Raw genomic sequence first — 14,839 nt, 5'->3', positions numbered from 1 at the left:
ACGATGGTCCCAAAACCATCCAACAGGAATTGTCTTCTCTTCAAGTCCCAGCTGCTCCAATGTTACCACCACAAGTTGTTATATGTGGTAGATTGGTTAGGTCGGAAGGCAGAGGAGAGGAGAGGGAATCTATGGGCCGGTCCTTGGAGCAGAAGAGCCACCGCTAATAGTGAACCTCACCCTAGCTCTGGGGATAAAAGGCAGGGGGCGGAGATGAACAGACATAACAGACAACTATCCATCTCCCTGTCGGACAGACTTGTTAGCCTGCGGTGAGAGAGAAGCTTTTTGCCAGGCTTGCTGGTGCTCCTAATAAAGGAATCTGTCAGCCTTGCTGTGTTTCATCCTATCTTCAACTGTACTTCAGCTGTCATGAGAATGGAGGGGGAGGGGGGCTGTTTGGGATTTGGGAGGGGGAAGTCTGCTCAAGGAGCCCAAGAAAGTTTCGTTTCTCATGAGAAGGAGTGAAGAAGGGGGGGGGGGGGTTAATGGCATACATTCCAAAAGTATGACACGCTGGTGAAGATGCGTCCACCTGATGAAGATGGACCATGGGGATTGGGTGAACTGCCAAGGGGGGCAATTGGGGTTACTTTGCAATAGGCATCTCTCGTGCCTTTTTCCTCCGTCTTTGCTTTTCTTTCAATGCAGTCACTTCTGATTTAGTAAAGATGACCTTTGAAGTTCAAAATGGACTCTGAGTCTTCTTTTTCTAAATTCTGAGCAAAGCAAACCTGACCTTATCATTGATTTAATTTCAGAGTGTTTATCATGTTTGGGGAGCTGGATCAGAGTTAGATGAGCAACAATTTGATCATCCCATTCTGTTAGGATCTGTTTCACTTTCACAAGCTCAGACTGAATTGAAAAGGTGAAGTCACAAAGGCAAAATGCAACTCTTGTCTTGTGTTGTGTTGCATGAAAATCCAAGGGACAAAACCTGATAAAGTGGCAGATCTCAAGACGAAGAGGAGCAGGAATACTCACTGACCTTGGAGAGAGTTGATGATGGTGAAAAGATACACGACCACCAGGTTGAAGGTCCCAGAAGCGAAGGCAAAGAAGGCCAACCCCCAGGGGAGGCCCAGGACGCAGCTCAGGCCCAGGAGCATCACCACATATTCCCATTGATGCTCTCGATGTCTCAGCCTGAGAATCTTGTACACCATAGTGGCCAGCATGATGCTGTTAAAGAAGAGCACCAGGCTTAAATAGCCCAAATTCAAGAAATCGTTGATCTCCTTTTTGGTAATCCAACAGCTGAAGAAGAAGAAGAAGAGAAAAAAACAGAAAGGTTAAGTCCATATATTACAGTTTAGCTGGAAAGCACATGAAAACTGGAATATGAGCATTCAAATAGGCTGGGAAAGTTTCCTTAAGATGACACCTTCCCCCCAAAACAGGACTTTCCCGGACACTCTGGTACCAATCATGAAGACGATGCATCCCGCCCTCTTTGTCGCCTCTGCTCATTCCCTGATTCCCTTGTTCTCCAAGGAACTTGGTTGATGGAAATGATGTTACAGCATTACCTGGATACAGGTGTTTCCACCATGAGCCTCAAGGGGCCAAAAGATGGGCTATGCTAACAGGGCAGGTGGGATAATGAGCCTCGTTGCAATACATCTTGATAGAAACATAGAATCCCAGGCCTCAAAGGGATCTTTGAGGTCTTTTAGTCCAACCTAATTTTATTTATTTATTTATTCAATTTATTTTTAATGCCGCCCTTCTTAGACTCAGGATGGCTTACAACATGTCAGCAATAGCACTTTTTAACAGAGCCAGCCTATTGCCCAAAGACCTCTATCATCCTGGACAAATGTTTTTCCAATCCTGTCTTGAAACCCTCCAGTCCTGGAGCATCCAGCCAGCCAGCAATGGAGCACATTCACGATAGGAGATTAAAATAAATTAATCTGGGAAATTGCGATACAGATGAAATTCAAATATTCAGGCCGAAACTGAAGGACAGAAAGTGACTCTGTGTAAACATTTATGCGCCACCCAGGCAACAAGTCATGTGGGGTAACTTAGAAGAGTCTTTAGTTGACTTAGTACAGTGGTACCTCATGATACGAACTTAATTGGTTCCAGGAGGAGGTTCGTAAGGTGAAAAGTTCGTAAGATGAAACAATGTTTCCCATAGGAATCAATGTAAAAGCAAATAATGCGTGCAAATCCTTCAGGAAAATCCCAAACTTTAGAAGGGAGGTGAACAGAGGGCAGGGAGGAGCAGCTAAAGGGGGCGGGTGGAAGAAGCAAGGCTAGGCTACAGGGTGAGTGGGAAGGAAGGAAGGCAAGGGGGGCACCCCTCCCTTTTCTTTCTTAAAAAGACACCCCCTCAGTGCTTGCAAACACGCTGTACTCCTAGTTAATTAAATGGAGTTTTTTCCCCACTCCAAGCCACCCCTCCCTTTTCTTTCTTAAAAAGACACTCCCCTCAGTGCTTGCAAACATGCTGTTCTCCTAGTTAATTTAATGGAGTCTTTTCCCTCCTCTAAGCCACCCCTCCCTTTTCTTTCTTAAAAAAAAGGGGGGAAAGGAACCCCTTCATCTTAGCAGCAGCGGCTTGGGTTCATAAGGTGAAAATAGTTCGGAAGAAGAGGCAAAAAAATCTTAAACACAGGGTTCGTATCTTGAAAAGTTCGTTAGAAGAGGCGTTCGTAAGATGTGGTACCACTGTATATCAATGATTGAATTGTGACCTATTACTGTTTATAGTGACCAGTAATGGGCCGCAGCCGGTACGACTGGGATCACCGATTAGTTAGTAAAAACGGCAATGTGTGCGCAGCTACACACACACCCCAACATGCCCACGTGTGAGATTTGGCTACAGCACATGCACAGTGCATGAAATATCACATGAGGACACTCACATACATGAGATTTCAGCAATTTTCAGGCTTTTTTTTTGCTTCTGCGCATACGCAGAAGCAAAGAAATGGGCCAAAATTGCCAAAATCTCACGCATGCACATGTCCTCATGCGAGATTTTACTTCTCCATACATGTGCAGAAGCCAAATCTCATGCCAGGGGCGCATGCTTGCATCAGACGCCCATCCGCGCCTGTGCCCACTGCCGGGAGCGTACCTCTAGCACCAGCAGCAGGAAGCCCCTCAATGATAGGGACATTGTGAGTTTATGCACTGGAGACAAATTCACTTTACCAATAAGGAATTCTATGATCTTCAACACAGATTGGAACTACATAAATTAGTGTACAATTTGTGTATTCAGTCTATATGGATCACAGTGGGACCAGTCTGGGGTCTCTATACAGTGATGCCATTGTTGATTATATATTCACACTCATCTCAGGCAGGGGTGGGCTCCTCCCAGTTCGGACTAAATCACCCGAATCATTAGCGGCCCGCTGTTGATGTGACAATGGCATCACAAATCCTATTCTGTCGCTGCTATCAGCTGCGTTTTGTGCTCTGTCAGGCTAGTGAGTGGAAATGCATGACAGGACATCCGGACCACATTGTGATGCGAACCAGTGGCAAAGGTAACTGGAACCCACCCCTGACCTCAGGGTTATGATTTAGTGCAGTAATATCTCCAGATGTTGGTTCTCAGCCTCTGCTAACCAGAGGTGGCTGGCTGTTAACCCTCAAGGGGTCTGAATATAGGGTAGGGGGCATTTTGTTCCATTCCCCAAGAACTTACATAGTTGTGGTGATGTATTTTTCCCGAGACTGAGAGACCTTAAGAGCGTAAGGCCCATAGTAGGATTGATCAATCACAAAAATTAGGCATACGATGAGTACAGGAAAACCTGCAGAGGAGAACACCTGGAGTTAATGTCACATCCTGCCCCCCCCCCCAATTCCACAACAATTGTTGAAAAATAAGTTCAAGCCAGTGCCAGTGGGAAAGAAATCTTAGAAAAATATAATAGTTCCAGAGTAAGAGATAGTGAGGGACAGATCCAAAACAAAGATGGGGGGGGGGGAATTATCACTCACCCCAACCCATTACGGACAGCTTGACAAGTAAGCATTTCATGTAGGAGTCGAAGACTTGGATCACCATCCGGTAGAGGTTGTAGCCCTCAATGGCCATCCAAGTCAGGCCCGCAAGCATGCTAAAGTGTAGGAACATCCCGCCAGTTTTGCAAGCCGTGTCCCCTCTGGAAGGAGCCAGGTACATCGCAATGAGGAAGCTCACATCGAGAAGGAAGATGGCCCCAAGGAGATTCATGTGGACATAGATGACGTGGTCTCTCTGCCTTTTCCTGAGAAGAAGGAAGACCATCATATTTCTCTTCTTGGTTCTTATTTATTATTTATTTATTTATTGTTAGAGTTGAAAGGGACCATGCAAGTCATCAAGTCCAACCCTTGCCTGAGCAGGAATCCTAAAGCACCCCAGCCAAGTGGCAGTCCAATCTCCTGTTGAAAGTGTCCAGAGTTGGGGAGTTCACAACCTCCGCAGGCAGGTTTTTCCAATGGTTGATCGCTTTGACCGTCAGGAAGTTCTTCCTTACTTCTAGGTTGAATCTCTCCTTGGTCAGCTTCCAGCCGTTGTTCCTCGTCTGGCCCTCTGGTGCTCTGGAAAATAGAGTGATCCCCTCCTCTCTGTGGCAACCCCTCATATACCTGTATACAGCTATCATGTCCCCTCTGGCCCTCCTTTTCTCAAGGTTATCCATGCCCAGTTCCTGCAATCTCTCTTCATAAGTCTTGGTTTCAAGTCCCCTAATCATTTTGGTTGCTCTTTTCTGCACCTTCTCCAGAGTTTCAATGTCTCTTTTCAAGTGTGGTGACCAGAACTGGATGTAGTACTCCAGATGTGGTCTAACCAGGGCATGGTAGAGTGGTATTAATACTTCCCTGGTCTTTGTTCTGTCTGGGTGCCTCCAGACTTCAACACCAACTGAAAAAAGCAGCCAGACACGCTGGTAAAAAGCAAAGTCACTTTATATCTTTGAAAACAAACAGAGAACAAAAACTGTTCTTACAAACTGGAATGCTATGAGGCTTCACAGAAGAGTCACGATGGCCAGACAATACAGCAGGCTTCTTGCTGGCACACACACCACTGTAGAGAATAAAACCCACGCCTCCCCCAAGTTTTCAGCCTTCAAGGCCACAAGCCAGGATCAGAGACGCCAAGGATCGAAGCAAGGTCACAGAACTCCCACAAGATAACTCTCCACAATACAGGAAGGGCGGGCCTGCCTTTTCAACCTTTCTGGGGAGAACCACACCCAAACCCAGCTGTTGCCTATTAGGGATAGAAATACCTGGCTAATTGTCCCCTTCGTTGTGCTGCTCTTCTCTGCCTCATATCGATGATGGCTTGTGCGTTCTCATCTAAGGACTCCAGGCTACTCGCTGGGGAGAGCTCCCCCCGGGGGTCTCAGGCTGTTCTCCCTCTTCCTCGGCCTGACATTCCTCCTCCTCCCCGTCTGCCTGGTCCTCCTCCTCCTCCTGTTCCTCGTCCTCCCCCTCTGAGCATGGAGCTGGCAGAGTTCCAGCCGTTCCCTGAGGAGCCTCAGACTGAATCACAACAGTCTTGGAGTGTATCCCTCCGTTGATACAGCTTAGGATGGTGTTAGCTTTTTTGGCTGCTGCTGCACATTGCTGGCTCATGTTTAGTTGATTATCCACCAAGACTCCAAGATCTCTTTCGCAGTTACTGCTGCTAAGTGGGGTTTCTCCCAGGCTGTATGTGTGTCTAGGTTTTTTTTTACCAAGGTGAAGAATTTTGCTCTTGTCGACGTTGAACATCATGTTGTTAGTATGGGCCCATAGTGTTAATCTGTCTAGATCTTTCTGTATTTTGAGCCTAAGACTCTTAGAGTCTCTATGAGACTCTAAGCTGAAGTCATGAAAAGTCTTAGCACCTGTTGTAGGAAAAGGTTTAATCCCCAAAATATGATCCCTAAGTTATCTAACCTGCTTCTGTTGGAAGAAATATCCGTCTAGTTCGGTTCCAAGCTGGGAGAAAGATGCTGGAAAAAGCACAGAGGCTGATTGGAAAGAAAGTTGGTTAATTGATGAAGCAGAACCACCACCCGCATGTGGCTCTGGTTCAGCTGACCCAGAACTGCCTGCTGTCTTTGTGTGTTGCTCCGTTCATCAATAAACTTTCTTTCCAATCAGCCTACATGTTGCTTTCAGTGTCTTTCTTCCAGCCTGAAATTGAACTAGATGGATATCTCTTCCAAGGCTTTCCTACAGCTGCTCTGCAGACCATTCTCATTGTCCATTGCTGTTGGCGGTGCTGGTTGGGGTTCATGGAAACTGAAGTCCAAGAGACTGGACAGTCACAGGTCACCAACCTCTGTCCATCTCAGAAAACATCTATCCTTCAAGTGCACACAGGCTCCCATCCCCCAAAATGCTGTCCAGAGGAGATTCATGTGGATATAGATCTGCCAGTTCTCCAAAATTTCCACTACCGGTTCTCCAGAACCTGCTGGATTTCACACCTGCTGCAGTGTCTCTGCCAGTGAAAAAGGAGCTCACGGGCGCTGTGTGCTGTCCTCCCGAGCTCTGTGTTTGCTGGCAGAGGGTTGCAGGAGGCCATCACAGCCGAAAACAGAGCTTGGGAGCCTGTTTTCACTAGCAGAGCACTCGGGCCCAAAAGGCACCCTCAACATGAGTGACGTTGAGTTGGCCATGCTACCCCTGGTCACGCCAGACCCCCCCCCAGGTCAAACACAACCCTGATGCAGCCCTCAATGAAATCAAGTTTGACACCCCTGACATAGACAATATCCTGTCTGCTTCTTCCTATGAAAAAGAAAGTGCATCATACTCATCTTCCTGTTTCATGAGCCCCCAGTGGAGCACCTTCATCCTTCAAGGACAGTTGCATTACCTGCTGCTCTTTGGATATTTTGTACTGCAGCTTTGGCAGTCAATTGCTACCTGGGACTTATGGAAATAGGCCCAAAACAGCTCGAGATCTACCCTCAGAAAACGTATATCAAATGCTCACCAACTCCCACCCGCCTTTGACTACATGCTGTGGCGTTTCCTTCCTACTCAGATGGGAGGTGAATGTCCCACTCTTATGGCCATCTATCCATTCATTTTAGAAATCCTGCAAAAGCCTTCCATAATCCTGCTTTGGCAATTATCCCCAAACTCATTATCTGACACTTCATTGGTGTGTGGGTGTGGGTGTGAGACCACCTGGAGAAACAACAAAGTTCACACAAAATCCCACCTCAAATCCTTACAGATTGGTTGAGTACTGGAGAGAAGTGTTTTTAATAGGAAAGTGAACACAAGAACAAGGGGGCACAATCTGAGATTAGTTGGGGGAAAGATCAGAAATAATAATAATAATAATAATAATAATAATTATTATTATTATTATTATTATTATTATTATTATTTATTAGATTTGTATGCCACCCCTCTCCGAAGACTCGGGGCGGCTCACAACAATAATAAAAAACAATATTATAGTGAAACAAATCTAATATTAAAAAAGAAGCATATAAAACCCTATCAAATTTAAAAACCAAACAACACATACATACCAAACATAAACTATAAAGAGCCTGGTGGAAAGGTGTCTCAACTCCCCCATGCCTGGCGGTATAGGTGGGTCTTGAGTAGTTTATGAAAGAGAAGGAGAGTGGGGGCAGTTCTAATCTCCGGGGGGAGTTGATTCCAGAGGGCCGGGGCCACCACAGAGAAGGCTCTTCCCCTGGGGCCCGCCAAACGACATTGTTTAGTTGATGGGACCTGGAGAAGGCCAAGTCTGTGGGACCTTATCGGTCGCTGGGATTCGTGCGGTAGCAGGCAGTTCCAGAGGTATTCTGGTCCAATGCCATGTAGGGCTTTAAAGGTCATAACCAACACTTTGAATTGTGACCGGAAACTGATTGGCAGCCAATGCTGGCCATGGAGTGTTGTAGAAACGTGGGCGAATCTGGGAAGCCCCACGATAGCTCTCGCAGCCACATTCTGCACGATCTGAAGTTTCCGAACACTTTTCAAAGGTAGCCCCATGTAGAGAGCGTTGCAGTAATCGAACCTCGAGCTGATGAGGGCATGAGCGACTGTGAGCAATGACTCCCTGTCCAAATAGGGCCGCAACTGGTGCACCAGGCGAACCTGGGCAAACGCCCTCCTCGCCACAGCCGAAAGATGATGTTCCAATGTCAGCTGTGGATCGAGGAGGACGCCCAAGTTGTGAACCCTCTCTGAGGGGGTCAGTAGTTCCCCCCCCCAGGGTGATGGATGTGAGAAAATATTATTTTACTGAAAGAATAGTAGATGCTTGGAACAAACTTCCAGCAGACCTGGTTGGTAAATCCACAGGAACTGAATGTAAATATGCCTGGGATAAACATAGGTCCATCCTAAGATAAAATACAGGAAATAGTACAAGGGCAGACTAGATGGACCAGGAGGTCTTTTTCTGCCGTCAGTCTTCTATGTTTCTATGTGTCTACTGGGAACAGCCTGAAAATGATAAATTTCAGCTTGTCACTAGAGCTTTTCACAGCCATGTATAGGACTTGGGTAAAAAGGTGACCCTGCAGATTTTACTCCACTAGCCATTTGCTACTCTGCAGATGGTGCTCATCTCTTCTTTCAAGGCCATTGAGCCAGCACTGTCCAAAGACATTTCTTTAGTCATGTGGCCAGCACTGTTTTTTCCCTGCCTATTTATTTTCCCTGCCTATTTATCTACAAGGGTTATTTGGAAAGTGAGGTCACAAGGCACGTTAATCTCATGGGGAATGTTCGCGGGGAAGGTTGGTATTCCTATCGTGTAGTGGGAAGCCAGTGGTAGAGAAGGAGCTGTGCCAGTGGTCAATAGATCTTCGACTGGCGTTGTGAGGAAGGTTAGAGGTGAGCGTCCTCATTCCGTTTCCCTCCAAGTGCCAAGTACGCATTGTAATACGCTACCTGAATGCTAAGGGCACAAATGCTGCTGCGATGAGGACCCAAGATGCTGACTGAAGCGCACTAAATCGACACCTTCCTGCTTGGAGCTTAGGTCTCAAACCTGGGCTGCCAGTTTTCCAGTCGACAAGCCCAGAGCCACCACGCTACCCAACGTGACTCAGAGCTGGGGAAATTATTTTTCCGAATGCATGGTGAGATGTCCGTGCACGTGATCTCCCAGTGTTTGTCTTCAATGAGAAACCCTGTGTGTCTTTGCTTGTTCCTTTTTCGGTGCTGGTCTAAACTTCCTTCTAAAGTCCTTCTGGGTCTTCCTTCTTTCCAAATCCCAAAATAAAGCAAAGTATTAATGTATCCTACCTGAAGCAGAGGAAGACAATGGTGACGAGTGAAGCCAGAGCTGAAACGAGGCAACCGACATAACTGACAGTGGTCAGGTAGTTCTTGTGGATCTCATCTATCTCTGAAGAGGGGAGCTGCAGAAGGAAAGGCAGGAAGGGAAAGATGGAAAGGAGTGTGAAGGAGGAAAGACTTTCCAGCAGATCCAGGAGTCACAAATGTGGCTGCACCCAGGCGGGGGTTGCACTTACTGGCCACTACCGGTACGATCTCTGGGACCATCGAGGGCAAACGCACCTCCGATGTGCACACCCGTGCCCGTCAACACAAAGCAAGCAAAATCTCATGCGAGGATGCTCGTAAACATGAAATTTTCTTTTAATTGAATTTAATGGTTGTTTTAATGTAGTATTATTGGATTTATATTATTGTTCTGTTTTTGTATATGCTGTGAGCTGCCCCGAGTCCTCGGAGAGGGGCGGCATCCAAATCCAATTAAATAAATAAATAAAATAAATAAATTTCATTAATTTTCTGTGATTTGCTGGTGAATGTGCAGAAGGAAAAAATGCTGAACATTGGCAAAATCTTGCACACGAGAACATCCTCGCATGAGATTTCGATTAAATTTTCATTTGTCTTTAACATGCATGAGATTTCACTTGCTGAGCCAAATCTTGCATAGGTGCACATGTCGGGGGCGTGGAGATGCACACACATCTCAATTTCCGCTACCGGAACCCCAACCCCGGGCGCAGCGCCTGCACCCCGCTACTGGTGGGCTCACAGCTGGAAGACTTTGCAGGAAGCCGTGAGGGCTCCGTGTCCAGCATTCGTCTCAGGGGTCAAATGCCTGGAAGATGTCCGGCTTCCTCCTGAACACACACCCTGTGTGAAGAAAAAATCACTCTCTTCTTGGCTAATTGGCTCTACAACCAGTGGAAGAGCTTGCGTCCAGAGTGGAGTGGCTTCTCTCCATGAGTTGTGGGTCAGTGGTCGGCTCCGGACTGCTCTACTGCCAGTTTGCTCAGGGACGCACAGAACAAAAAACTAGGTGCAGGCTTAGTAGCAAAAAATTATATTCCATGGCGCCACTGAGAGTACCAGCCGGGAGGCGTGGCAGGCCTGGGTCACTGCCGGTTCCAGCAACAAAACAATGTCGTTTGGCAGGTACCAGAGGAAGAGCCTTCTCTGTGGCGGCCCCGACTCTTTGGAACCAGCTCCCCCCAGAGATTAGAACTGCCCCCACCCTCCTTGCCTTCCGGAAACTCCTTAAAAACCACCTTTGCCGTCAGGCATGGGGGAATTGAGATATCTCCCCCGGGCCTATACAATTTATGTATGGTATGTTTGTATATATGTCTGATTAATAATGGGGTTTTAAAATGTTTTTAAATTATTAGATTTGTTACAAATTGTTCTATTGCTGTTGTGAGCCGCCCTGAGTCTACGGAGAGGGGCGGCATACAAATCTAATAAATGAATGAATGAATGAATGAATGAATGAATGAATGAATGGATAAACAAACAAACAAACAAACAAACAAACAAACAAACCGGTCAGAACCCACCTCTGTTGTGGGTGCTCTATCATGGGAGACGCTTCAGAAGAGATGGAACAGCCACTTGTCTGGGATGGTAAAGGATCTCCTGCTTGAGCCAGGAGCTTGGACTCAAGCTCCCTTCCATCTCTGTTATTCTGTTATTACAACCAAACTATTCTTACCATTAAAAAGCTTTTTCCCATGGCTCAGCTACAATCTTTAACTTGATTTGGTCTCCTATGCACGTGATGGTGAACTTATAGCACATGTGCCACAGGTGGCACATGGAGCCATATCGGAAGGCGTTGCCCTACGTCAGCTCCAGAGCAAAATAACATGCTGGCCACCTGATTTTTGGCCTTGGGGAAGGCCACTTTTGCCCTCTGGAAGCTTCAGGAGACTTCCCTGAAACCTCCAGAGGATGAAAAATGGCCCAATGGGCCAACTGGAAGTTCAGGAAGTTTTTTCACCCTCCCCAGGCTTTGGGGGGCAGCATGGGGGCTTCTGCATGCATGCATGGGGAAAGGGAGGGCATTGCATTATGTGTGTGGACAGGCATATGTGCCCTTTTGGCATCCGAGCAAAAAAAAAAGATTTGCCGTCACTGTCCTGTGCTCTTGGCACCAAGGATCAAATCTTCCCCCGGGTGACATGCTGCTGTCGCATCTGGACAAATGGAAAATGGAATATGGTCCCTCAGTTATCTTTAGGGTTACCTTTAAGTCCGTTTTGGACTGTAAGTAATTGCCTGGACATGACTTGACAATTTTTAAAAAAATAATTTTTTATTTGTCTTTAACATACATGAGTGCTGAAGAAACAGTATGTACTGTATTGTCCGGGTCAATTTACCTATACATAATATCAATAATAACAATATTTATTTGTAATATTCTTCCAGCCTTTAATTTCAGATTTACGGTCTAACCATTTATAAAACAAATTCCAGATTTAAATTCAAGCTTTTGCTGGCTGGGGAATTCTGGGAGTTGAAGTCCAGATATCTTCAAGTTGCCAAAGTTGGGAAACACTGCTCTACAAGATGCTGATAAGGAGTTTGGTACTTACCATGAGCACCGCAAAGAAGGTTAGATGGTCACAAAGGCAGGTTGTTTGGTTCCCTCTATGCTCCACTTCACAGCCTGATGTATTCCACTTGCCGATGTCACCAGCTACGATCAACAGGAGATGATCAACTTTAGAGACGATTCTCTCAAAGGAGAAGAAAGAGCCCACCAAACCACGGAGACAGGGTTCCTTGGGTGTTGTTAATAGTAGCACAATGAGGAGAAATACAGGGGGTCCATAACTTAACCACCACAACTGAGCCCAAAACTCCCACTGCTGTGACACACTTGTTAAGGACCAGGAGTGGATTGCCATTACCGCTGCTACCAGTGTGCTGCATCCGCCGCTTCAGTTCTTTGGTGTGCGCAAGCATGTGCCCCAGCGTGTTTTTGCTTCTGCGCATGCACTGGAAGCAAAAATGCGCTGAAATTTCACAAGGGGCGCATGCAAGAGAGAGATTTCAGTGTTTTTTTGCTTTCATACCAGTAGCAACCCACTACTGTAAAGGACTAAGGGGGACATAGTAGCAGTATTCCAGTATTGGAGGGGTTCAGATACTGAAGAGGGTGTCAATTTATTTTCCAAAGCACCAGAAGGCTTGACAAGGAATAATGGATGAAAACTGAACAAGGAGAGAAGCAAATGGGAATGAAGGAGAAACCACCTAACAGTGAGGACAGCTAACTAGTTGCCTTCAGAAGTTGTGGGCACTCCATCACTGGAAGTTTCTAATTGTATAAGGTCTCCTGCTTGAGGAGTGGGTTGGATTAGAAAATCCACATGGTCCCTTCCAGCTCTATTCTGATTCTAAATTTATTTATTTATTTATTTATTGTTAGAGTTGAAAGGGACCATGAAGGCCATCAAGTTCAATCCCCTGCCCAAGCAGGAACCCTATAGTACACTAGTCAAGTGGCAGTTCAATCTTCTCTTTAAAATGTCCAGAGTATTGGAGTTCACAATGTCCGCTGATAGGTTGTTCCATTGGTTGATCGCTCTGACCGTCAGGAAGTTCCTCCTTATCTCCATGTTGAATCTCTCCTTGGTCAGCTTCCAGCCGTTGTTCCTCGTCCGGCCCTCTGGTGCCCTGAAGAATAAAGTGATCCCCTCCTCTCTGTGACATCCCCTCGTATACTTTTTTTAAAAAAAATAATTTTTATTATATTACAAAGGTAAAAAAGGAAGAGCAAGTATATCTTATTTTACATCACTATTTCGACGTATGCTTATAGTTATATAATCATTGTACTCATCTTCTTAATTATTTTGTACAGATATTCCATATCATTTCAAAACGAAAAGGTTATTATTTCAACAATTAAGAATAAATTCTAAACTTTCTATCTAAATACTTTGTACATTCTTGCCCTTCACTCACCCAAACCCCCCCCATTGAACTGTTTTATAACAGTTCCTGATTTCTTTAATTGTTGGTATGCGGCATATGATGGCCGTGGTTTTTAAGAGATTTTATTCTGGCTTATACTTTATCTAAGGTCAGTTTGGATTGAGTTTAATATCAAATCAATTGAAGATTTTCAGAATCTAGTATTTGTTCACTATCATTGTTATTTTCATGTGTCATCTTGTTTTTTGTTTTAGTTTTTTGTCTTTTTTTCTTGTTGTTACCCATTCATAAATTTTTCCCCAAATTTCGTAATATTTTGAGTCTTCTTTGTTTTTGAGTTTTTGGGTAAGTCTGTCCATTTCTGCACAATCATATATTTTCTTAATAATTTCTCTTTCTGATGGTGTATCCTCTTTTTTCCAGTTCTGTGCTATTGTAATTCTTGTGGCTGTGATTATGTGCTGAATCAGATAGTAATGATCTTTTTAAAGTTTTTGATCTATTATGCCCAAAAGAAAAGATTTTAGTGTGATTGTGGTAATCTCCCGAATCCATCCTTGAATTTTTTCCCAGATCTTTTTTAAATGGGGACATGTCCACCGTAGGTGAAAAAAAGTCCCACTTTTATTATTGCACCTCCAGCAGTTTGGCTTCAAGTTTGGGTAGATTTTAGCTAATCTCGCTGGGGCTAGGTGCCATCTATAAAACATTTTTTGTAAATTTTCCTTATATGGTATTGATTTCGTTAGTTTGAGATTTTTCCACATTTGTTCCCATTGATTTAAATATATATTATATCCTATATTTTGGGCCCAACTAATCATATTTCCTTTTACTATCTCTGTTTCCATTTTATACCCCATTAAGAAATTGTATAGCCTAGTTATAAAATTTTTATCGTGTCCTAATAGTAATTTATCCATTAAACTATCTTTTTCCTGGATTCCGTTATTCTTTTAATCTTTATTCCATTTCGCCCGGATTTGGGAGTATGGCCACCAGTCAATATTAATATTTTGATTTTCTAGTTGTTGCCTTGTTTTGATGTTTCCTTTCTCATCTAGTATGTAGTTATAATTTACCAGATTTTGAATTTGAAAGATATAGGGATGTGTAAGAGCTTCTACACTGGAGTACCATCTTGGAATTTTAAGATAGTGTTCTTTTTTGATCTTTGTCCATATTATCATTAAAGAACTTCTAATTATATGGTTTTTAAAATATGTTGGAATCTTGTTCTTTTCGTTCCAAAGGAGACCATGCCATCCCTGTAAAATATCGTGTCCTTCTAATGCTAGTAATCTTTGGTTTTTAAGGTCTATCCAATCTTTTAACCAGAGTAATACCGATGTTTGATAATAAGTCTCAAAGTCTGGTAGACCAAATCCACCTTGTGTAACTTTATCTTGTAAGTACTTAAATCTTACTCTTGGTTTTTTCCCTTCCCAAATGAATTTAGAAATAGTCACATTTAATTTTGTAAATAAATTTTTATTCAATTTTACTGGGATGGTTTGGAATAAATAAAGAAACTTTGGTAGAATAGTCATTTTGATTGTGGAGATTCTCCCTGTCAATGAAATGTGAAGCTTGTTCCATCTGATTAATTGTTCTTTGGTTTTTTTAATTAGTGTATCGTAATTATCTTTTTGGA

At 44.3% G+C, this 14,839-nt stretch overlaps 1 protein-coding gene across 1 annotated transcript in view; it reads right to left on the bottom strand.

Annotated features, from left to right (window-relative positions):
* LOC139172044 (adhesion G-protein coupled receptor G1-like) overlaps positions 1-14,839 on the bottom strand; it is a 55,460-nt gene that overhangs the window by 2,740 nt on the left and 37,881 nt on the right. Inside the window, exons 8-12 of the mRNA XM_070760704.1 lie at positions 11,838-11,941; positions 9,247-9,362; positions 3,976-4,244; positions 3,677-3,785; positions 992-1,260 (exon numbers count right to left, since the gene is read on the bottom strand). Of these exons, the coding sequence (XP_070616805.1) occupies positions 992-1,260; positions 3,677-3,785; positions 3,976-4,244; positions 9,247-9,362; positions 11,838-11,941 (867 nt within the window). The remainder of the gene's footprint in view (positions 1-991; positions 1,261-3,676; positions 3,786-3,975; positions 4,245-9,246; positions 9,363-11,837; positions 11,942-14,839) is intronic.

This window comes from Erythrolamprus reginae, chromosome 9 (genome assembly GCF_031021105.1).
Source record: "Erythrolamprus reginae isolate rEryReg1 chromosome 9, rEryReg1.hap1, whole genome shotgun sequence".
NCBI lineage: Eukaryota > Metazoa > Chordata > Lepidosauria > Squamata > Dipsadidae > Erythrolamprus > Erythrolamprus reginae.
This window is presented reverse-complemented; position numbering and strand designations above follow the sequence as displayed.